This window comes from Lagopus leucura, unplaced genomic scaffold (assembly GCF_019238085.1).
Source record: "Lagopus leucura isolate 7727_CA_CO unplaced genomic scaffold, USGS_WTPT01 Super-Scaffold_100021, whole genome shotgun sequence".
NCBI lineage: Eukaryota > Metazoa > Chordata > Aves > Galliformes > Phasianidae > Lagopus > Lagopus leucura.
Genome location: NW_024962274.1, coordinates 5,640,364 through 5,664,711, shown reverse-complemented (window position 1 = coordinate 5,664,711; position 24,348 = coordinate 5,640,364). Strand labels below are relative to the sequence as shown.

The 24,348-nt window shown below is 39.7% G+C and overlaps 1 protein-coding gene across 10 annotated transcripts; it reads left to right on the top strand.

Moving 5' to 3' along the window:
• The first annotated feature begins 4,389 nt into the window (after positions 1–4,389).
• ZBTB38 (zinc finger and BTB domain containing 38) lies at positions 4,390–24,294 on the top strand. Of its 10 annotated transcripts, none has more exons than XM_042878340.1 (3): positions 4,390–4,739; positions 10,046–10,151; positions 20,696–24,294. In XM_042878340.1, the coding sequence occupies exon 3, from the start codon at positions 20,696–20,698 to the stop codon at positions 24,275–24,277; it is 3,582 nt and encodes a 1,193-aa protein (XP_042734274.1). In that variant the 5' UTR covers positions 4,390–4,739; positions 10,046–10,151; the 3' UTR covers positions 24,278–24,294. The 10 variants fall into 10 exon arrangements, 9 of the variants coding, with proteins under 9 accessions (XP_042734274.1, XP_042734272.1, XP_042734273.1 ...); XR_006180402.1 differs by lacking the exons at positions 4,390–4,739; positions 20,696–24,294 and adding exons at positions 5,226–5,651; positions 14,077–14,156; XM_042878338.1 differs by lacking the exon at positions 4,390–4,739 and adding an exon at positions 5,263–5,651.
• Positions 24,295–24,348: the final 54 nt, after the last annotated feature.

Genomic DNA, 24,348 nt, shown 5'->3' with positions numbered 1-24,348 from the left:
CCTCCTTCCCTTCCTTCCTTGTCTTTCTAAAGACTAACTGCCTTCTAATGCTTCTCTGCACTTAATTCAGCAGTGCTGAAAAACATCCCCACCTTAGCAGGTAGTAGCAGGAGTCTGAATTCACTTCTGCCCAGATCACATAACTACAATTTCTGATGGCTTGTTTATATGGACATGGCAATTAAAAATTGAGGTCTATAGAGCACTATGGGAATAACTAATTACAACTGTTTTGTTGTTTGGTTTTTTTTTTGTCCCAACAAGTAAAGGAAGAACTTGTCTAGCCATATAGAGACACAGAAGTAATTGTGGCACTGTCTGGGAGAACTGTCAGACACAACAGACTGAAATGATTCAGTCAGTATTTAGTCTTGAGGCAACTTTTGCAACATGCTTACACAAATTGCTTGCCTTTCGTTCTAGAAATGCAGACTTTAGATTCTATAATCAGTCCTTCCATTCTCACGCTTGTTTTCTACAGCCCAACAGCAACTAGTTGAGGTTTCAGTAATTAAGACAGCATCTTCTAAGTCGTGTAGCAAGCAGTAGATTTTTGGAGGAGAAGGCATTTCCAGCATGAAAGTAAGTGGATGATTTTCTGAATGTGTTAGATCAGAGAATTTACTTCAGGATCCAAGGGGTATTTTTCAAATTAATTTCAAAATGGTTATTCATCAGCTGGGAGTTTTTTTGCTTGTTTGTTTCAGTAGTATAGTAGAATGAAGAGACAAATGTAATCGATACTGCTATATTAGGAGGCTGAAATAGTCATTCCAAGAGCAGGTTTGTTGAAAGGCTGAGGACAGTACCGGTATGCACTTTTGGAAACTCCCACCCTGCATTCCCAGCTGTGCTTCATGTCCCCTTGTCACTGCTTTGCAGGGATGGTATCACAGAGCAGTTGACTACAGTTTCTTGAGACTGGGATTAATTCTATCCTTTGTTTTCTGAGTTGCTCATTTATTTGACAGACAGTTTAAAGAAAAAAAAATGTCTGCAATTATTTCTGTTCATTCATTTCTTTATTGAGCATAAATCTCAAATCCAGCTGTCCTCTATAGCTAGAGGGACAATTTACTCTTCTGGTCCAGCATAGGTCCATGTCAAACAAAAGCAGAAGTAAGCTGATCCATTTAAAACTGAATATGTCATTTATTTATTTTTCCCCCCATAGTCTGCTAGTCTTCTTCCAGATACTTATTTCTACAAGGTTTGTCCTTGGCAGAGCTCCCAATCTACCAGACTGCCCTCTTATGTTTGTTTAGGATGACATGGTGTGGCAGTGCTGTCAGACTAAAATCACTACAGTTTCCTGGAGTTTTGCTTCTGCTACCCAGATGATCTATCTGGGGGATTAAGATGTTTCATCTGAGAAACAGTAAACCACAAGTTGGAATACAAAGTGACACTGGGACTCCTCAATCCTCACCAATTTAGGTAAACTGTCATATGTAAGGAGAGATTAGATGTTGTTGCCCTAGAGTGGTGATAAATTGAGGAATCATATTTACAAGTAGGAAGCTTTACGGTGGAAAAGCTTTACAGTACAAATGGCCTGTGAGATCCAGTGAGGATACTTGAAATAGCCTCTTTAAGCTGACTGAATGAAGAACTGATACAAGCTCATGCCATGGGCTGACATGCTTCTGGCCCAGGAGAGGCCAGTCAAGATTCCAGAAAACCGGCGCCTCGTTTTGAGACTGTTCACAGTTTGGTCACAGATCAGGCTGGAGCTTAAACCCAAGCTTCTGACTGAGACACAATACAGTGTGTAAATATCTCCACAAAATCTGGGCCTACTGTGTGCAACCTGGAAGTGCAGTGTTTTGGACTGATTTACCAAGTTACACAGGATGCAGCTGTAGAACGGCCTAGAATCTGTTTTCTGACCTGAAATTGTGTTTAATCTGAAGCAAAATCCTTGGAAGTCTAAGCCTGGAAAATTATTACTAAGCACTAGAAACAAACCATTAAAGTGAGAGGTATGCATAAAGATTTGGACAAGCTCATTCCTCTGTTCATTTCTTTGCTGTGTTCACTACTGGCAAGCTTTTGCTATTCCCTGAGTCGTAAAACACCTTGCTGTGTCTCTGGTGAAACTGTGTTCTGAGAGAATGGGAATGCTTACCGCAAGCATGAAGGAGCAGATATATTTACTGAGATGCTGCTCAAATCTGCCTTTTTCAGGAAATCATTATCTTTAAGCAAACCTAGCACTTGGTTCCTATGCTGTAATACGGTACCTGTAAACTTAACACTGCTAAAAAGATCCGAATTTTCCCTTCTACAGATTTCTAGGAGCTCTCCCATGGTTTTAAACAGAGTGCGACAGGCCCAATAACATATATTTGACAAAGAGATTAACATTAAGGAAAAAAAACACTCAAAATGAATCTATACATAACAATCTTTTAAGTTTATATATACTGGCATGTATAAAATCAGACATCTATTAATTTTAAAAGCTCCAAACAAAAATATCCAAACACACGGTGGCAAAAATCCTAATTCTGTAATCATGTATCGGAATAGCAGTTGTTTTGGTTGGTCTGCTCTCCCTCTCTGCTGGCTGGATTCCCTTTCTGTGTGACAGATGTGCTATTTATGGAAGGGGATTCTGAATATTTTAAAGCACTGACTGCTAGGATCATCTCCTTCCCAGCCTGTAAAATGAAAGAGAATAAAAGCCAAATAATTTCCCAGAGAAAAATCTCCGAATATCTACCTATAAAATTATTTTTAAAAAGGGGGGAAATTGCCTGTTTTTGACAAGAAGCTATTTCAAATCTAATGCGTACATACCGTGATCTTTTGTTGTTGCTTTGCAACCTTTTCTTATTTAATGCAATACTTAGTAGCAGTTTTCACTGTTAAAAAACAGGCACTGCTTTAGAAAAAATAAATCATTGCATACTTAGGTTCCTAAGAAACCTTGAAAATGTGGTGCCTTGCTTCCCTAGCTGTATTGGCAGGTCTAATGAAAAATAGTGCTTCTCTGTACGTATCTGGCCTCTCAAGAATCTATGTGTTCGAGTGCTGATCAGAAAGCATTTATATCCACTTATATATACGTTCAGAAATAGTCACCTAAAGAAATCTCTCAGTTTATGTTTTCAGAGCAGCCTGCAGTGTTGACTATTCTGGCTGTGTATTGGATGTTGGCTCGCGCTGTTTGGGCTAGAGGGAAGGGAGCTGTGAGAAGGCACTGACGGTGGAGAGTGGGGGATAATTTGCGCTATTAACAGATCTTATGGTTTGTCTAAGCTTAAATGCTGGTTTACTCTTCTGGGAAAATAATTCAGGTCATAATAAACCGTGGCACGATTCTCATTCTCCCTTTGGAGATACACTGACAATGCAAATAAAAACGGTTTTATTTATTAGGCATTTTAAAAAATTCTGATAAGCAGTCTTCAATTTTTCTTTTTCTTTTTTTTGCTCTGCATTTTTTTCCTTAAGTATATGAAATATTCTAATGTATTTTGAGTTATTCTAGGAAATCAGCCTTTTTTTTAAACACTCCTAATCTATAAAAATCTAATTCCCAGAATTACAATCTCTGCAGAAGACGATACCAATTAAACGTATGCAGCAGAACAACGTGCATGTGGTATTAATCTCAGAAGGTAACGAAAAGATGTTAAAAATGAGACATGATTTTAAAAATTATTTTTATTTTTGCAGCTGTAGTTTAATATCTCAAAATTATTTTTTTCCTAAAGACAATGAAGCACTTTAGTAGCTGTACTGACCTCCATGATGTCAGAATGTCATTGTGCAACCGTAGCTAAGAAAAGCCTCTGAGGAAAAAAACAAAGGAGCTTTGCATCTCCCAATAACATGAGATGTGCGTACACTGTATGGAGCATTTTGGAATTTGGATTGTGGTAGTGAGTTGCTGCTTTCAGTGTGATTAGACAATCATTGTTTCGTTTTCCTTGCTTTGACAGCGAGGGTGCTTGTATGCTGCTTAAGTCTTCTTAGTGCTATCTAGGTCAGTATACTTATGCTTTTTTTTTTCTTTTTTTGGTCTGACGGATAACATCTGAAGGAAATTAGCACCAATTTTCCTTTTTTTGTTATATCTGAGGGGAGAAAAATATTTTTATAATTGATCAGAACTGTACACCACAGCACCTACCGTTTCTGCATTGCAGATATTTTTAGCTCTCACACTGCTTGTGGTTAACAGGGTGTAGCGTAGACACAGACAGCTGATCTTGCAGGCAGACCCTGTGCTTGTGTGGTTTGTCAATACTGCTCAGGATTTTGATGGACTGCAAAAGAGAAAAAGCAGAAAGGAAAGAAAAAGAATGTTTTATTTTCGTGAACATTGCATCTTTAGTTATGATATTTTTATATCACAGTCTTTTTATTTTTTAATTCTAAAACTAAAAAATTAGGAAAGCACAGCATCCAGGATTTAGTATGTGCGATACGACATCTTTCTGCATCGACAGGACGCCACCGTAGTCAATCCAGCCTTTCTCCAATAAGCAAGAAGATTTTCTTCGGCAGGCGGACTCAGCCACTGCACAGGCAGATTTTGATAAGAGTTTGAAATGCCTACTACTGTATCATTGTAGAATTTGGAGTTTGCTAACAGTGTTAGTGACTGGAGCTCATCTTGCATCACCAGTTGATGACAATTTTCTTTGTTCCCTCCCACCCAGTTGAACCAAGACTCTGTAGCTGATACGCAATGTCACTTACAACATTAATCAGATACTGCATTTAAGGTGAGCTGTCCCTTGCCTCCTCCCTTACCAGAGCTGTGCTGCAGTATGTATCTTACTCCTGCGAGCCTAAAATGGCAGGCAGGATTAACGTTGCTTGTGCTGTGTGCATGCTGTGTATTGAATTCATTATACCGTGCCTAGTATCTCAAATGTATGTTAAATGGTCTGTGTGCCATATCATGCAGTAGTGAAAACTGGCTTGTGCTTCATTACAGGCTTAGATATTTGAGCATCACCTTAAGAATTCTTTTTCTTTTGCAATGTGGTGAGCTGTTAGCTTGTCATCACATTCAAACTACGTTATTAGCCCTTGGAAAGGGGGAAAAAAAAAAGAAAGAAAAAAAAAAGCAAACCGTGCTTCCAGATGGTGTCACCCTTTTTCTTCTTGCATTTACTGTAGTTTAAATAATGTATATTGTATTGTTAATTAATGTGAATATCGAATTAAAGCACTTGAAACTTACATATTTATTATGCAGGTAGGAGGCACGTCGAATCTATTTTTAACTCTTACGCAGTCCACGTTGTGCAATGGGCTTTGGTTGTCGAGTTTATATTTTCAGCTGTGATATCAATAGGCTGATTTTCAGTAAATGTGACAAGTGGCCTTTGCAGTGGTCAGCTTCAAGCTCTGAACACTCTGAGGAGGAGAAAAAAAAACAACAACCTTGCGTTGCAGTTTTGGAAAACCTTGGATGAGGACATTTTTTTTTTTCCCCACTCCTGCTTTCCCTATTGATAAACTCAGTTCTCCTGATCACGGTCTATTCAAGCTGCTTCCCATCTGGTTTTTGACAACAGCTTCTAAAAAAATTTATCAAGAAGACCAAGAATAGAATTTCTCTCCATCGCTTTTCATAAAAATGGCTGGGTGCACTGCCCTGCTGGCACTGCACTGAGTGATACACGCAGGTAGGTTCACATTTGCATGTTTTACTGATTTCTTCGTCAGTGTTGCAAGAACATGAAATGGGCTTTGGAATGTAGCTTTCAGATTAAAAAAAAAAAATTGTTAATGAAAACAACTGTGTCAAACTGTTGGTTTCAAATGCTGGCATGGCAATTGTTTTTATCTGCTTTGGAAAAATTCTATTGTGAAAGTGGAGCAATCATGCCTGTTAAAATAATCATATGTACTAAGGGCGTGGCAACGCTTCTGCAACAAAAGAATTTTTGAAAACCCTATTGATTCAATCACATTGTAGAGCTGACTGTAACCATTACTGAGCAAAATGCAAAAGTAAAAATGGAGGGAGATAAGAAAAATGAAAAACATTCCAATTGCTGTGAGCGGTTTTCTGCGTTTTGTGCGAAATATTAAATAAAGATTAATATGCTGCATGCTTATTTTTTCAGTGTTGGCTACAAACATGAACCTTCAGTATTCCTTTTTATTTTAAGGTAGAAGGACTTCATATAGAGAGATTGATATAGATGGCCCTGTCAGCTCACACTGTGTATCAGTTCACTGCAGTGTGTTTTACTTCACAGAAAAAAAGGTTACGAAAGAAAAGCTGAACAACCTTAGGTGCAAAACCTGATGTTGAGCATTAAGGATAAAAAGAATTCTGAGTATTGTACTACTTACACCAACTTTTGTAATATGTTTGTTTCAGATTAATACTGGGCCAGAACCAGTTTCCTTGGCAACCAAATCCTTCTAAAAGATGTGATAGTGGAGATGTAAAATGAAGTTATAGTCTTTAATAACAATACCACAATGCAAATGGAAATGTCACAGTTAGGTTTGTTTGCAGTCCAAAGAGGGAATCTGATATTGTTTTGTGTTTCCACGCGGCCATCATTTATTAAACGATGCCGTGTTTATGAAGCTGTGCACAAGAAAAAGCTATTTTATTCCTGTTTTGCACTGGTTGTTTCCAGAAACGTACCCTAGTTTCCTTTTTTAATGTCTTGCATGTAGGTCAAAGTTTGCACTGTGTGTAAATGAAGTGATAGTTTCATTATTACAAATATAAAAGTATCACTGAAACATTTATTAGCAGAGAAATGTAGAAAATCAGAAGTATGTTTAAACCTCCTTCCCCCTTTGCTGAATTCAGCCATGGGAATGCTAATAAATCTGTCTTTAAACAGTGGACACATTCTGATGGTGCACTGAAGATCTGTTTATCCATACTGGAAAAGAACTTGTGTAAGATTGTAAGCAAGATTTTATAAAATAAGCTCACTTGTATTCTATGGTGATTTGCAGACCTCACAGATTTTGCAAAAATTAAGTATTATAATTCCTTATTCTATTTTTAGCCGATATTTTAACAGTATCAGTGAAGTCAATTCTTACATGTACCACAATAACAGATGCTACTAAGTGTCTCTACTGTACTTATAACGTAGTGCATCTCCTTGTGAATCCCCTTTGTACGTGACTTGAGAAATTCTCACTGCTGCAACGAGACTTTTGCAGCAGGGTAGCCATTTTCCTTTCATGTCCTTGACTTTAAAATGACTAAGAGTATTTTGCTTCAGATGAGGACCCAGCACTGCAAATTAATACAAAGGAGGTATTTAGAAGCACAGCCAGTTACATTAATAGTAGCCTTGACAGTTTCAGTACTATCAAACAAATCCTCATTTATTTCCAAATATACCACTTCAGTACATTATAAAGATGCAGAGTAAAACTGTTCAGGAATATGATTGTTGCCATCTATCTTGGCCGTGCTTAATAACGATAATAAAACCCATTTGATTAATAATTATGAGACAAGTTTGATGCAGTGCAATATTTTCCAGTTCCACCCAAAAAAACGGAACTGAAAACGTAATAAACAGCATTTCCCCAGTGATGTATTAAAGTTGGCTTTAATTTCTTATTTATTTATTTATTTACCTCCAGTAGTTTGCTTCCATTGATTTTTTTTTAGTCTGAAACATGACACGGAGTGCGCCATTACACGTAGGTCCCAAAACTGCATTTCCTTGTTTATATTTTGTGTGGTTATTTTTAAAGGAAGTTGCTGAGCTAATGCTATGCAGAAGCAATCTATTTATTGCCATTGATATTTATCTTTAGGGAAGACAGGGTGCTTTGAGTTAAACTGTTTTTATTCTGTCTTTGTGTTCAAATATATCCAGTCCAAGCGTTTAAAGAACGCATAGCTGTTACACGAGCACGCTTCACCACGCTTGTTCCAAATCTATTTGCAAATTTACTCTTTCGTTAGGGGGTGCAAGTCCTCTCGTAATTAATATGACTGGACTCAAGTGTTTTCATGATTCTGGAAAAACTCACTGGCAGCCTATGAGCAGTAATCTCTAGCTAAAGAAACTGAATTATTTATTAAGGAGGATTCTAGTAATTAGCAAGCTGTTTTCATTTTGACTCTTTTACATGGTTTGCTTGGTAGTTAAATCCATCTAATGCAGTGTCAGAACATTGCAGCCAGAGCCACAATACAAAATGTTGTGTAAATGCCATCCATTTTATTCGCTTTGGCTAAAGGGGCAACCAGGGCAGATAGAAACAGGTGCGGTTTTTCACACCTCTAGCACAGCTTCTCAGATGTTATTGTTGTGGGAGAGCATGGGGGTTCTGTACCGTTTTATCCCGGAAGCCTTTTAATAATTATGCTTTATCCATGCAAAGTCCATTTCTGCCTAATGGAAAATCTACACAAAACTTGAGAGAAGATGAAATGAAAAATCATTCAATTAGATGTTATCTTGCTTGCTTTTTACTAGCCTTTCTGATTAAGGTTACTTCTGGCTCTAAACTTCATTTTGATTTGAAAATGCAGGTCTCACAGTGTGGAACTATGTGTTGAGATAATATTTGTCAGACTATTATGCAGGGCTGTGGTAGTAAAGAACAGGTAACAACCCTCTGGGGGCATCTAGTGCCTCTGTTGTATTCTATCAGGGGAATTGTTACATTATGTTTTAAAAGGGCCTTTATTATGTATACTATTTGTTATCAAATTTGGAAATACTTCAGCTTTGGTGAAGTCCCTTTACCGCTGGATTCCTCCAGTGCAGTGTTGAAGTTTCCCATTCAGCACAACATTTAACAGTCATCTGTGTATATAGATGTGCTGATGACTTTATTGGTGTTTGAGATAATAGGGACTTAACGTTAGTCTCCTTCATTCTGGCCTTTGTTACAGGCATCCATGAGCTTTAAAATATTTACTGAAATCAAGATACACTAAAAAACGTACTAAAGTACGTAAATGCTAAAGTATAAAGCTCATATTTTTGCATTTTAAAGCCAAAGTAATGGATCTTGTAGTTCCTGTATGTTATTTACGAAAGCAGGATAACATGTTTGCAGATGAAGATGCATCTGTGTCTACTTCCTGCAATAAAAATGTCCGTCAGCTCAGTCATAGTGCCTTATCTGAAAGGTTTTTCAGTTGCTGTGTGGAACAATTTGATTTTGCTTAGTATATTTGGAACGCAGCCATGTTCTAAATAATTTTAAACTTCTACATGAAAACATTATTTGTGTTTGATGTACAGTAACATAAAATCTGGATGTTTCACAACGATTAGTCATTTAAGCAGGAAGTTATAGAAAGCATATTCCAGAGAGCAAGAGGTGTCCAGAAAAGTCTTGTGATAATAGCTGTGACAAGAGAGGAAAAAAAAAAAAGAAAAAAGTGGCAGAAGGGAAAGAGGAGAAACAAAAGGCCTTCTGAAAGACTGCAAAAAATGCATGGAGGCTTTCAAGATAAAGAATAAATCGTAATTGGTTTTGGCAATTTCGGTGGAGTCAAGGGAGTTGACTGGTAATGACAGTTTTTTCTTCCCGCACCATAATTTGTTTTCTAAATTGGCAAGCTGTGATAGCTAATCCTAGAAACACTGCTTTTCCACTGACTTTACCTTGTGAAACTCGGGAATAGACTGACTTAGAAAGTTGTGAAGCCTTCATTATTTGATATGTTACCAGGTAGAACTGTTGGGAAAAATTTGTAAATAGTTGAGATGGGGGAAGGGCAGTAGAGCTAGGCTTGGCTTTAGTCTAATTTTTTCAGTGGTCCCAATAAAATAATTGGTTTTAAACTTGAAATGATTCTTAGATTTCTTTTTAGGGTATATTTTGAAATACAGTGTCCAGTTTACACTATGCAGGTTAAAGCATAATGAAATAATGCAGGCAGAAGCCTCATTCATAATCCTTTGGTTAACAGTACTGCTTTATTGCTGGTACGTTACAGTCCTCCCAGACGTAGGTTTATAGTCCCACAGCAAAGAAAAACGTAGATGAATTACACAATGTATCTGGAAACCAGTACTTGTCTACTAATTTAGTCATTAAATTTGGATTTTCCACTTTGCAGGCTGACTGACAGCCACAGAGTTCACAAAATTACTGAGATGATCTTGCCGAACAAACCTGTCGATACCACTTCTAAAAGACTTTACTGAGGAACAGCCTGATTTTAGGTGGGTAAGTTTATGGGGTGAACATGGCAAGCTAAATCTCTTTAAAACACACAGAGAAATACAACTGAAATATGTAACCCTCTGAAACCACGTAATTACATGACTTTGGTTATAGAGCTACCTTTCCAAGAATCACTTACAAGACTGCTCTCACTATGGCACACTATGGTACATCACTCATGTAGCAGTTTTGTTGTATTTGTTCTGCTCCTGCTGGGCTTCTGTTGCTATAAAGGTTGGAGAATTAAATCAAACAGAATAAATGTTTGAAACAGGCTGTTACAGATTCTTAAAGCCTCCAAATGTACTGGCAGGCAAGCAAACCTCCTGAGCTTGCCATAACGTTAAATCTGGCAATGGATCCCAGTCACTACTGTTCATTATCGATCTGTGCCATATGGAAAAGGTAGAGGAACTCTCATTACACTGATACCAATTTCTAATACAGTTGTTGTGTATAATTCAACTAAGAACTGCTAATCTCTACCTTAATACATGACTGTAATCAGGGGTAGCAAAAAAGCTACTAATAGTGAGTTGTGAACAGCTCTTTACAAATTCAAGTGCAGTACTGTGATAAAAATATTTCAAAACAAGAGTTTTACATTTTACATGAGATCTACTGGAAATACTGGAAGTTTACTTTCTTTTTACTGTGAATGTACAATAATCATCACCTTGGTTAAATTAAGTCTGGTAGTTACGCTTTAGATTTGAGGTATGTATGCAGTAAGTGAAATAATCAGGGAAACTGATTAATTCATTAATTTTGAATGTAGTCTTTTGCATACAATCACAGAGTATCATTTACGTTACGGCAATTTTTGTTGATTTCCGTGGCACTTTTCACTCAAACTTCACTGGGAAACAGTTTGTTGGATAATAGGTTGGCTTGGTTGGAAGGGACCTCAAAGACCACCCTGTGATATTTCAAAATAGACATAATAATTAAGGCTACCAGGCAACATGCAGAATAAGGAACCAAATTTAAAAACCAACAACAGCAAAAATCTCTGGAATTCCTGTAACGTATCAAAATGTCTTCTGTAGATTACTTTTAATAGACAGTGTTGTAAGACATAGAAAATGGTAACAGACTTTTAGAGACTATAAGATGGCAGTGGTAGTTTAAATGAATCAACCAACCATTTAAATTAGATAAACGTAAGTGACCTGGACTTAAAGAAGCAATACGCTTCAAAATCCAAGTTGGACCTAATTTAAGTAAACTGCTACAGACTACTTGCTCAGTATATTTTAGGTACAATACTGGGCCGTAACCTGTTTCCTTGGCAACCACATACGAATGAAAGGTACGTTAGCAAAGCTGCAGATGTGTGCCACTGAATGCTTACTAAGCAGCCCAGTGCATTTACATATCATGCGCTAATAATAATGCATGCATTTTCAAAATCACCATATAAAAAGATTTCCGTGCATGGCCCAATGTGTATTCCTAATACTCAAAGGTTTTAACCCCCAGACCTTGTGTTTTCTGTGGAAATTTCTTTGTGATTTTGAGATTAAATTGCACTTGCAGTTGACGCACTGAGCTTGGTCTGCAAGTTGAAACCTTTCTCCAAGACTGTGAATGCTTACAGACCTTCTTCATGGCAACAAAATATGGAAATTAAGATTTCCGTTATCTTTCATAAACGTGCAGCCGTTGTAAATTTGAATCCTGCACCAGCACACAGATGCAAGTGTGGTCATTCTGTTCAACACCGTGACAAACTAAAGCCGCTCAAAAAAAAAATAGAGAGCCTGGTGTTGCTTGCGGCTCTCATTCTAACATAGCCACGCAAAAGGTATCACCAAGTGTTGTCTTCCAACAGTCAGTGACAGAAAGGAGGAGGAAAAAGGGAAAAATCTCTATCAGACAGAATGCCAGTTGTTCATGGACTTCCAGGATAAGACTAAGATGTAGCATTTAGGCAGTACTTTCTGTGCAATTGTTTACAATGTGCTATTTTGTTTTATGTTGCTTTATATATTTACATTTTTAAGATTCATGTACTTAAGATCAGTTTACTCTCTTCAGCAAGTTTATACACATTATTTTTGGCCTTTATTCTCAAGGTATTAATTTGTATTTAAAATGAAAAGCGTGTACAGTCCTTTGGGTTAACTATGCTACAACATGATGCATCTTGCAGAAGTCAGTCTAAAATGCCAAGCATAGATAGTAAAAATGGGAGTCTGCAAGTTCTGAGCTTAAATTCAGTCACTCTGGTCAACGGAGAAGTTGTTTGTATGACCAGTAGTTTAATTAAAGCCCTCTTCAAATCCATTAAAAGATTTCCCTTTGACTTTTTTTTTTTTTTTTTTTGAGTATGAAATAAGAAAGGTGGTTTCACACTTAACATAGCAATGTTCAGGAGTCATGAGACTGCTCGGGAGATGCAAGTTGACAGGTTTTTGTGGTTGTTTTTTTGTTGTTTTTCTTATTGTGCCCCATCTGATCTAAGCTTACTGTCAGGCAATGAGTTTTACTTGGGGTAACTGATGTGAGAGGCTGAGCATGCAACACAGACCAGACCTACAGACATCAAGGTTTTCTTCCTGCTGCCAGCTGCTGCCCGCTTACTGCTACAGTTCTCCGCTGCCTGCACAGAGGCCCCGCAACAGCTTTTAGGTTGGAAACATACAGCAGAACAGAAGAAGAGGAGGAGGGCTTGGGTTAGTACAGAATGGAGTCTAGGAACATTTAAGAGCACACAGACAAAGTTATTGTATGTGCCATAGAAACTGCCAAAATTAATTGCCACATTTAAGTGGTGATTCAGAGTAATAGCTATCACTTATGCATTGCTTTTGCTATGCTAAATTTTAGCAGTATAAAAGTAAAATAAATACATAAATAAAACATTTTTAAGGAATATTGGTGGCAAGCGGTGGCCGTTTAACAGCTTGAAGACCAGTTCTAACTTTTAAAATTGGCTGTCCAGCCATCCAGCAGGCCACTAAATCAGCAATTAGCAGGGAAAAGGATTTTGCTTTCAGTCTAGCAAGATTTGCTATGTCAGCTGTAGGAAATAGCAAAAAGTGCTGTATCTGCCTGGTCCCCAGCACACCTGACTGAGAATAATAGTGGCTCCTGAGCATACAATTGGCCTGCTGCTCTTGTCAATTTAGATACTTAGATTTAGATACTTAAAGGATGTTTCCTCTGAAAACTGGAAAAATGAAATAATAGTTGGACTACTTTCATCCTTCAGATAACCGAATGAGCAACAGAATACAACATAATAATTGTCCAAAATGAAATTACAGGTTTAATTTGATAATTTTGTTGACAACAGTAAACACAGAAAAATAGAAAATGCTATCTGTAAACAATAGTCTCAGGACTGCAGTCGATCTGTGCTAGCTGGGGACTCTGCTGTGTCCCAGGAGTGTGGGAGGGCAGAAAGTGGCTTGTCAGCAGCAGAGAAAAAAAATGAAGACTTAAATGGAAATAATGTTGAGAATGTTCAGAGACAGCAAGATGTAAGGTCAGCTGATTGTTAGTAGCCATATGATATAAGCTTTTCTATTTTTTGCTAAAGAATAATTTGGATGTATTTGGTATTCCAGTTGCTTCATTTTCTTATTTATTCTGGTGGAGTGACAATCTTAAATTTATATGTTCAAAAATTGCTTGTATGTGTTTGTTTAGAGTTAATGAGACATAGAATAAGCCATGCCTAAGATGAATTGTCAAAAGCCAGTATACCTTAGAGATATATCTGAAACATGCACAGCTCACTATCTCAAGAATCAAATGATTTCTGCCCGGCTTTCCTGTTCCAGCCAGATTTGGAGAAGCTGGCAGCTGCCACTGGTCTCAGTAACTGTGCTCCTTCCCCTGCTTCTCCCTTCACTCACTGGTCTAGGAGAGAATGAACATTATGCAAAGCAATGCCTTTCCTTTCTTATCTGACAGAAAGGGGAGTGGAACCACTTTGGGCTGGTCTGCCCGAGGCGTGAAGAGCTTTGTTTTTGATCTCAGCAGCATGGCTGGTTGCTCTGACCTCAGCTGTGAGCAGAGGAGAAGGCAGTCCATCCAAAGATCTTTCTCCTGGATAGTCTGGTCTGCTCAAGGCATTGAAAAGGACTTGTCACTTAAGAGTAATTTACTAGATCTGGTAATGCTACACATGTTGCTGTTGCTACCGTTAATAAGGAAAGCTGAGCAATACTGACCGGAGAAGAATATTGGAACACTTCCTCTTTTCACTAGGCAGCCTAAGCTTTTTCCTTACTCCTAAGGAAAAAATACCATGTGCCATGATTTGCAGAAGTGAGATTGTCAGACTCGAGCAAAGCATACATAGATAACCACTTCAGAAACCTTGGGACTGTTTAATTCATTTTAAAGAAGTTTGCTTACAATTTTCTTTACCCCTTGCAGTAATACTATGTAACAAGTAATCCATTTTCTTTGTGTACAAGTGGTTTTATAATGAAGCATTATAATGAGAAGGTAAAATCCGGGGTGTTGCCAAGTTGGCCTTGTAAAGAATTTCTTACTCTGAAAGAGCACATCTGTAAGGAGCTGACGGGATTGCAAATTCAAGTAGCTCAAATCTACATAAGGAAATTAGCACCTTGAATTACAGTACTGGTCAGAGAAAAAGTGATTCTTTTTACAGTGGATTAGCTAGAGTTGCCCTAAGAAAACACACAAAGATAACAATTAAAAACCCAATTTTCTTCAACTGTTACATTATCCATAGATATTAAAATGCCAGGACATTGAACAGCCAAGTACAAATAAGTTAATGTCTTTAAATTGGGGGTATCTGCTGTATGAGTTACTTACGTCTTTGATTTTCAGAACAATAGAAAAAAAGCAAAATTAATTAAGATGTAGTGGGAATTGAAAACCTAATCTTCCTTAAATTTATTTCACATAATCTAAAGAGATAGTTGTGTTTATCACTGCTCAGTAATGCACGGTTCTTTATTTCTTTTATGGGTTTATAACAGGTTTAATTTAATCCACATTATTGTACTTGTACTGACTAAATATTAGTCACAAATACTTCTGTGGCACTTCTTTCATACATCCTCATTAGTACACACTGACATTTATGTACATGCCTAAAACAATACTGAGGAACATTGCATAAGCGATACATGAAGTCCAAGATCCCATTAAAAGTAACCTGGATGTGAGTATGACAGTCTGCTCCATCACGTTCCAGGTGTTCTGCTCCTGACTCAAGGCCCAGCTTTTCCCTCAGCTTTGTGATTCCAAGGACGTGGGGAAGGGGCAGAGACAGAACACCTGTGGGAAGGCTGTACCGAATCTATGGGAGTGTCTGGCTACATCAAGTCCAACTAATTCCCTCTTTATTTAGGCAAACGTTGTTAGTGCTTCTGATGCACTGACAGTACTGAGGTGATAAATAACTAAGCAATACGCACAGAGGATCAGACAGCTGCTTGAAAGAAGTGTCTTCACGAAACCCTGTTTATTTCTGTTGTCAGGTAAGGAAGAGAAGGCAATTGCAAATTCACTTAAGGATCCAAAGAGAACTTATTGCAGGCATGATCATTTCAAGGAAGTATCTCCATTCTTCCTTCTTGCAGTTGCAGAAGTTCAGCGCTGAGCCGCTTCTCTCCTCACACCTTTCTTCACGCGAGAAAGGCTTTGAAGGAGAGTAAAGCAATCCTTCGTGAGGTATAAAGGAACAGGAAACGATATGGACAAAACCGCACTGATGGCAACGGAGCAAAGGGCCGGACATTAGGGAATCGTCCTCAATTCACAGTAGTTGTACATAAATAGCCTGACACGTTAAATGTCACAGATAGAAGCGTTAACGAAACGCGGAGCATTTGCAGCAGAACAAACACGAGACGCAACGCGGCAGCCAGCAGCGCAGGGCAGCCGCCGCGCCGAAGCCATCCCGTATTTCACAAGCCGCGGGCAAATCCGATTACCGGGATTAGCGCAGCAAAATGGCGGCGGCGCCCTCCCGCCTCGCGCCGGCGGGTCCCGCGCTGCAGGCCGCGCGCCGCTAGAGCCGGCACCTGTCAGTCCGCAGCGGCGGGACGCGCCGCCACCGCTCCGCGCCGCCGCCGCCCGCCCCCCGCCCTGGAAGACCCCGCAGGCGTGGTTCTAATCGCCATGTAGCTCAAAACAGTGAGTTGTTCTGCATTCCGCCGTGACGTTAGCGCTTAATCGTTTCTGTCGGTGCTATGAGAAACCATGCTCTGAGTTAACGCGCGTCGCTGCTTTAGCTCGAGATGCGATCTAGTCCGAGTGCGGCTACTGCCCGTAAACAGGAAGCGTCTTCGAGCTGTCTGCAGCTGACGGGCTGCCGAGCGTTTGATGTTTCAGGAGGCTGTTTCAAGACAGACAAGTGTACTGACGTGAAGCTGCCCCGTCGCGAGCTGGTATCGCGTGTACCTGGTAGGGACCGGCGGGCCGAGCCCTGAGCTGCAGCCGCCGCAGCCTTTTGCTTGCGGCCGCTTTAACCAGAAGAGGGCCCGGGGCTTCTCCTGCGCGCGGCCAGCTCCACCGTGTGGGCAGCGCGGAACCCCGCGGGCAGAGCGGCGCCGGCTGCTCGTTCCGGGCCGGGTGCGGGCGGCCGTCCTGCCGCGGGGACGGGGTTCCCCTCGGCTCTTACGGCGACGGCCATAACTGCAGGAGAAGCGCAAGGCTTCTCTGGGCGCTCGTGAAGCTTTAAGGCTGTTTTCGCTCCGAGGAGAAGCTGTCACAACACGTCTGGACTGGGAGTTGAGGGAATGCGTTAGGGATGTAATAACGACGAAGAGTTAGAAGGCCTTCGGAGCGGTTCCGGTGGCTGTGGAAACCTGCCCGCGCTCACGGTGCTGTACCCGAAGGTGCTCCCCTCCTGCTGTCCGAATAACGAGGCTGAGGGAAGAGGCAGGCTGAAAAACTCATCTGCAGTCTGGAGCACTTGCGAGGCTGCAACGTATAGAAGGAGGAAGTATGACAGGGTAGGCCAGGGTGCAAGAATCAGGAGACTGAAATAGGAGCGTTATCGACGTGCTTATAGAAATCATGGGTCACCATTCAGATGTAGCACTAAGCTGCAAACCATTGCAAGCTATTAAGGATAATTAAGATAATCATTAAGATTTCAGTGCATGCTTGAGGCTGTTGGGAGAGCGAGGGGAGCCCGGAGTGGGTGGCTGTGTGCTGTCTGCCCAGAGGGACCAGGGAAACAAAAACAGCCGTGAAAGCAATGGTTCGACATCAAGTACTGAATTAATATCGCTGTATAAGCGGAGATCAGGATCATAGAGCTGCAGGGCCACTTGTTTTTGTTTGCTTTTTGTTCTGTTTGCTTGGTCTTGATGCCTAACCCTGTTTCCGCTGTAGAGCAAAACTGTCCCTGTAAGACAGTTGGATGCTGATGAATGGTCATCACTGCTTGGGAGAACAGGCTGGAAACAAAACCAAGGTTGCCCTCAAAGTATGTTAGTAGCATAGAATGGAGCTGAATGTAACACTAGTATGGTGTGTTTCCATAGGATGAATACCAGAAGGCAGTAACATCTTCAGAATCCCATGTTTGGGATTAAAAACCAGATAAATTCAAAAACTGATGATATAATTGAATGTAGGGCAGCTTTCTGTTTTTTATTTTCCCTAGGTACAGGCAACTGGCTCTGTTGTTCTGTTAATGCGGCCAGCTGGTCTGTCAAGTTTGGGGTCTGAAGGGGAGTAACAGAGTCTGTCTCCATGTGTCACAGAGTGCACTTTCCTGACAATAGATTTCAAAAGTTTAGCAAGAATAGAAAAAAATATTCCTGGATTGCCACTTTGGTAGTAAAAATTTTCTAATTGTTATAGTTGGTGTTTATAGGCCTGAAAGATTTCTTGTGATCTCTTTGTTCGCTTCAAAATAATATTGATACAAAAATCATCAGTAGCTTCTTCTCTCTGCAGTGCCCGTAAGGAGCTGGCTGATGTAGTCCTTGCAGTTTGCTGTATCATCTATGAGGCATAGCTAGCCACATTTTTATTTGGGTGCATCCATCTCTGAACTGTCTGTTAACTTTTAGTCTCTTCATACAACTGTCCTGTGACAGTATTCTCTTGATGTCAGAAAAGGTAATGATATCTTTCAGTAAACCCAGTGACCAAGAGACACAGAGATCAGTCTTTCCCAATGAATTCTGTATTTCTTGATCACAGTAGCACTTCCTCAGAAATTGAAATGCTTTCCCTGTTTCCGCCATAGTAACTTCAAATGGAATGTAAAGTATTCCTAAAATATTCCATTTGTGTGTGTGCTGGGTAGGGCATTCTGATTTTACAGCATTTTTGACAAATGGAAGAAGCAAGACAGGTAAAAGGAAGTAGAGAATCATTACATGCATGAATAAATGGACTGTTTGGGAATTGCTTATTTGGAGATAGAACCAAAACCCACAGGCTCTAAAACTGTAATTGCTCCAGAGTTTCCTGTATAACTTTACAGTGACATAGGTACCAGATAGTTTAGCTCACAGCAAAAAAAAATTACCTGTCCACAAAGCAAGTGATGGTTTCTGCTATCTTTACAAAAGGAATCTGGTGTTTCACTGAGCATGCCTTTATATCCATGATTCAGAGACAACAAAAGCTGTCAATCTGTGAACATGCAAGTAGAAAATGAAAATACTTCTCTTTTTAGGAGGATACATTTTGGAATATCTAGTTGTATAGTAAAACTTGTACAATGTGTTACCCTAGTGTTTTTAGTAGGCCATGCAGAAACATGCCTTGTAGTAAAAAAAAAAAAAAAAAAAAAAGTCTGATATATTTAGCAAACTGTATGAGATGATGTGTCTTTGAGCTAAAACCAGCTGCTTCCTATACGTAAGCGGCAAGATCCTACAGGATAATTCACCAGGAGGTAGAGCTGCATCGTTTATTTCGTATGCTCAGGAAATAACTCTATCAGTAGCTCCTGTTGTGAAATGTTTTTGATGTCTGACAGTTGGTTTCTAGTGCTGTATCACATGAGCAAGTTAGATGTAATCTCTAACGTTGTCAATGAGAAAAAAGAATCAATTATGCAATAGTGGCTGCTGGCTTGAAAAGAAGTATTATTGTAGTATTCTTTCTGTCATAGACTTCATATGCTAGAAACTATCTACAATTACTTAGGGGGTTTCAGAAAGGAAATAGCTATACTCGGTTCCCACGAGCTTTATGTTATCACGCCAGCTGAATAAATATTTCCTAGGTCAAATAAGTGTAAAGAACAAACATGATAAACCATGATTTAGTAATTAAAAGGAACAAAACAGTGCATTTGCATTTACAGCTAGGGTGAGTGGCCAGATAATTAGAGTGAGTGGCCAGATAATCAAAATAATACCAGTCTACCTTTCTCTCTCAGTTACAGCGATGGAGTGATTTCTTGCTCTCTGTGGCATATATATAAGTGGTGTTTTTGAGAATTTGTAATTTGATTTTTCTGAAGTCTGTGCATTGAAAATTCTCAACTGTTGAACTGTCGTAGGAGTTTTGGCTGTTCACATGGGCAGTACCTCCCTGCTGGAAACACCGGCTATGTTGTAAGGTACAAATGTTACTTCAGAGCTCCATCTTAGATGTACAAAATTGTATCTTGTAGAACTACATTGTGTTGTACATGGTTTTTGTTTTTTTACACGATTTGATTTGCAGTGAAATACATGATGGATTTCTGATGAACTATCCAAAATGCAACTAGACCAGCTAGAGCGAGAATATATCACCCTCACATGAACCTTGTTTTCAACAAAGGATTACTTCTGAATATCTTGAGTGAGAGAGCCAGAGTATTCTCAGTCATTGTTAGTTGTTTATGAAAACTTACCCTGCAACTGGAACTTTATTTCATAGGATCTCAAATCCCTGTTTTAAATACCGTCTTAATAAGATGATCAAATGCAGTTGTGTTTTAAAGTCATTCTATGACTAACAGCCTCAGAAAACAAAGCAGTTGTATCCACAGGATCACGGCAAGTCAACCTTCCCCATAACCACTGCCAAATAGCTCAACCACGTGCTGGGGGAGTTTCCTCAAGGGTTCAGTGAGTCATTTAGAGTGAATCTGGGCAAATAGAGCCACTGGCACAAATGAAAGGTGGCAGAAAGCTGGCAGCTGTGGTTGCCAGTGAAAGGCACTGGGTGGGAGCTAGGCCATGCAGTGCAGGGAAGATCACCTGCCTCTTGCTGAGGAGCTACAGGTGTCCCTGCATCCTTGATCTGTGCATAGGTATCTGTTGAAGCAGTAGCACAGCTGGAATAAAATGGGGAATGCGCAGCTGGTGGATGTGATGATGCATCTAAGATTGTAGAGTCAGTCAGCTGGGAGAAAATGATTTCTACCTGGAGATCACCCTATGTAAATAATCATCCTGATGTTCTGAGAAGCCAGTTTACCTTCGATATCGCTGGCATTTGTGAATCTAAGTAACTTCAACATGAAATGCTATGACAAAAGTTGGTATGTTTAAAAGAAAAAAAAAAAAACAACTGTAAGAGAAATACAGAACTATAAATTTGATATGTAATTTAAACAAATCCTTTTTCTTTTTCCTTGTAGATGACAGTCATGTCCCATTCAAAGGATCTCAAGGACGACTTCCATAGTGACACTGTACTTTCCATTTTAAATGAACAGCGCATTAGGGGTATTTTATGTGATGTCACCATAATTGTGGAAGACACCAAATTTAAAGCCCACAGTAATGTGCTAGCAGCTTCAAGTCTTTACTTTAAAAACATATTTTGGAGTCGTACTATCTGTATTTCAGGTCATGTACTGGAATTAGATGATCTCAAAGCTGAAGTCTTTACAGAAATACTGAACTACATCTACAGTTCCACAGTGGTTGTTAAGAGACAGGAGACTGTAACAGACCTTGCAGCTGCAGGGAAAAAACTGGGAATATCGTTTCTTGAAGATCTTACAGATGTTAACTTTTCAAGCTCCCCCTGCCCTTATGCATACTGTGTAAGTGAGAAAGGGACTGTCAAAGAGGAAAAACATGAAAAGAGACACGAAGACTCCGCTGTGACAAATGGACCACGAATTACAAATGCATTCTCAATTTTTGAAACTGAAAATAGTTTGTTTTCTCCACTTGATTTGAGGGCAAACTTTAAAAAGGTATCTGAGACAATACAAACCCCCAACGTCAGCCTTGACAGAAGCAACACTTGCAAAGATGCAGAGCCAGCCAGTACGCTGGCAGAGCACTCCTACGCTGTTTCTTCAGGGGGGGATACTTTTCAAGGAACGCCTCACTTTGAACAGGAAAGCAGCTCTTCGTACAGTGCAGCTGAAGACCACTATGAAAATGTCCGAGCTACGCCACTCATTCAGCCAGTAAAACAAGCATGTAGTACTACTCCAAAAGCAGCCTTCAAGCCCCAGGGTACCAGTTTGGCTGTAGCAAAAGCACCAGCTTCTACGGTAGCCAATGCAGAAGCCCAGCCTGAAACTGTTAATGATCAGAGGATTATTTCCATTCCAAAACCTCAGAATAAAGCAGGAGATCTCCATTTGTCCAGAGAAGAAGAAAACGCATCTGCTAATATCTCTGGGTCTGTGACAACTGTTGTTCCACCTGCTTACAGCTGTAACTGCTGTGCAAAATCGTTCAGTGACAGGGCGTTACTCAGTACTCATCTTCAACTCCATTCAGAGCATCAGGAAACTTTCATATGCAAATACTGCAGCAAACAATTTGCAAATCTAAATATACTGGAAAGTCATGAACAAGTCTGCATGAGATCAAGTAGCTTATCTGTTCACAGTGGGAATGAACAAAATTTTTCAGATAATTATACTGCTACGGATGGAAGGAATGAGAGTTCATATGCAAACACAGAGCCTCTATTGTCTGAAAACAGCATAACTGATTACTCTAATGCAAACTGTGCTTTACCAGAAACGGATCACTTGGTTAAAGTTGTTGATGGGCAGATATTATATACTTGCATAGTTTGCAAACGTAGTTATGTAACGTTGTCGAGCCTTCGAAGACATGCAAACGTGCATTCGTGGAGAAGAACATACCCGTGCCACTACTGCAACAAAGTATTTGCATTAGCTGAGTATCGCACAAGACATGAGATCTGGCACACTGGAGAAAGGCGGTATCAGTGCATTTTCTGCCTGGAGACTTTCATGACTTATTACATACTAAAAAATCATCAGAAGTCTTTCCATGCAATTGACCATCGTCTCTCAGTAAGTAAGAAGACAGCCAATGGAGGCTTAAAACCAAGTGTGTACCCATACAAACTTTACCGACTTCTGCCCATGAAGTGCAGGCGACTACCTTATAAGTCCTACCGAAATTCTACGTATGAAAACGTTCAAACGAGTAGCCAAGTTAATGAAACTGCTTCTAGTAACTGCTTCCTTCAGAGCTCTCTTAGTTCTGAGCTACCACCGCTGAATTTTCAAAGTAATATATTATCAAACAACAGAACTCTTGTCTTGGACACTTCTTCATGTAATGATACGGCATCTTCCACAAATCCTCAGAACTCTTCCTCTTGGGGAGTAGGTATCTTAAATTCTGATCTGCAAAGAGACTTCTTCACAGCTGACAAAAGAGTTCCCACTGCTACAAAAGACTCTGGTTCTCATGAGTATGATTCCTCAGTTGTGTCTTTAACTAATGTGAACGAAAATTCAACCTCTGTAATCAGTTACAGCAGTTCTGCACCCTCTGTTATAATGCACAGTAGCAGAGTTTCATCAGTAATAATGCACAGTAAAACAATCACTTCTGTAGAAAACAGTAAAACAGATTCTTCTAATGCTGTACCTAGTCAGCCTGTAAGTGATGATTGTAAGAATGGGTCGGATAATTATGGAAAATGTATTACAAAATCAAAACCTATTAAGGAGAAAAAGAAAGCACTGCTGTGCAACAGAGCAGAAGCAGCTGAGGATACGCAGCACGTCCAAGGAACCGGAGGTTCATCTAGCAAAACCACTAATACTGCTGAAGAGTCGAGTAAAACTGAGACTTATATTGCAAAGCCTGCCTTACCTGGAACATCTACTGACAGTAACGTTGCTCCTCTTTGTCAGATAACAGTAAAAATCGGTAATGAGGCTATTGTAAAAAGGCATATATTAGGATCTAAGCTGTTTTGTAAAAGGGGAAGAAAATCTAAACATGAGTCCAAACAGGACAATCTAAATGAGGAATCAGAAACAGAGGTAAAAGAGAAAAGCCCATCAAGGCTGTATAGCTCAGAATGCCTGGAGCTGACAGAAATGTGTGATGATGTAAGTGATCAGGATTCCAGTGATAAACCCTGGAGACCATATTACAATTACAAACCGAAAAAGAAATCTAAACAGCTAAGAAAAATGAAGAAGACCAAATGGAGGAAAAAGCATGGAAGCAGGAACACCATTATGGAAAGTCACAGTCCGTGCAGTCGAGAGTATGCACTCAGGAGTGCTCCTGAAGACAAGGCAATTAGTCAAGAAGAGAACACAGAAATGCCCAGTCTTCATTGTGAGCTCTGTGAAGGAGATCAAAACTCCACTACAGAAACTCAAGAACATGTACATTGGCATGTATCTACTCCAAAGCCTTACATTTGTGAATTATGCCAAAAACAATTTCAAAGTCCATCCACCTTAAAAATGCACATGAGGTGTCACACAGGGGAAAAGCCCTTCACCTGCAAAACCTGCGGTAAATGTTTTTCAGTTCCTGGAAATTTACAGAAACATGAACGTATTCACCTGGGTGTCAAAGACTTTGTCTGCCAGTACTGTAATAAGGCATTCACTTTAAATGAAACACTCAAAATACATGAAAGAATTCATACTGGAGAAAAACGCTACCACTGTCAGTTCTGCTTACAGAGTTTCCTGTATCTTTCCACCAAAAGGAACCATGAGCAAAGGCACATACGTGAGCATAATGGAAAAGGATACGCGTGCTTTCAGTGCCCCAAAATTTGCAAGACGGCAGCTGCTCTGGGAATGCACCAGAAGAAACATCTATTCAAAAGTACGGGTCCACCAGATAGAAAAGAACAGTTCTGCAACGAAAGTGCTCAGCTGTTGGAAAATCAACATTTCCTTGGCTCAGAAAGAAGCGAAGGGAAAACCATACAAAATGTAACTCCAGAAGTTACACTCTGAGTGGCAGTTGTGCAAAAGAGAAGAAAAATACAAAACTATATATTGGAGAAAATGTAGGTTCATTGAATGGG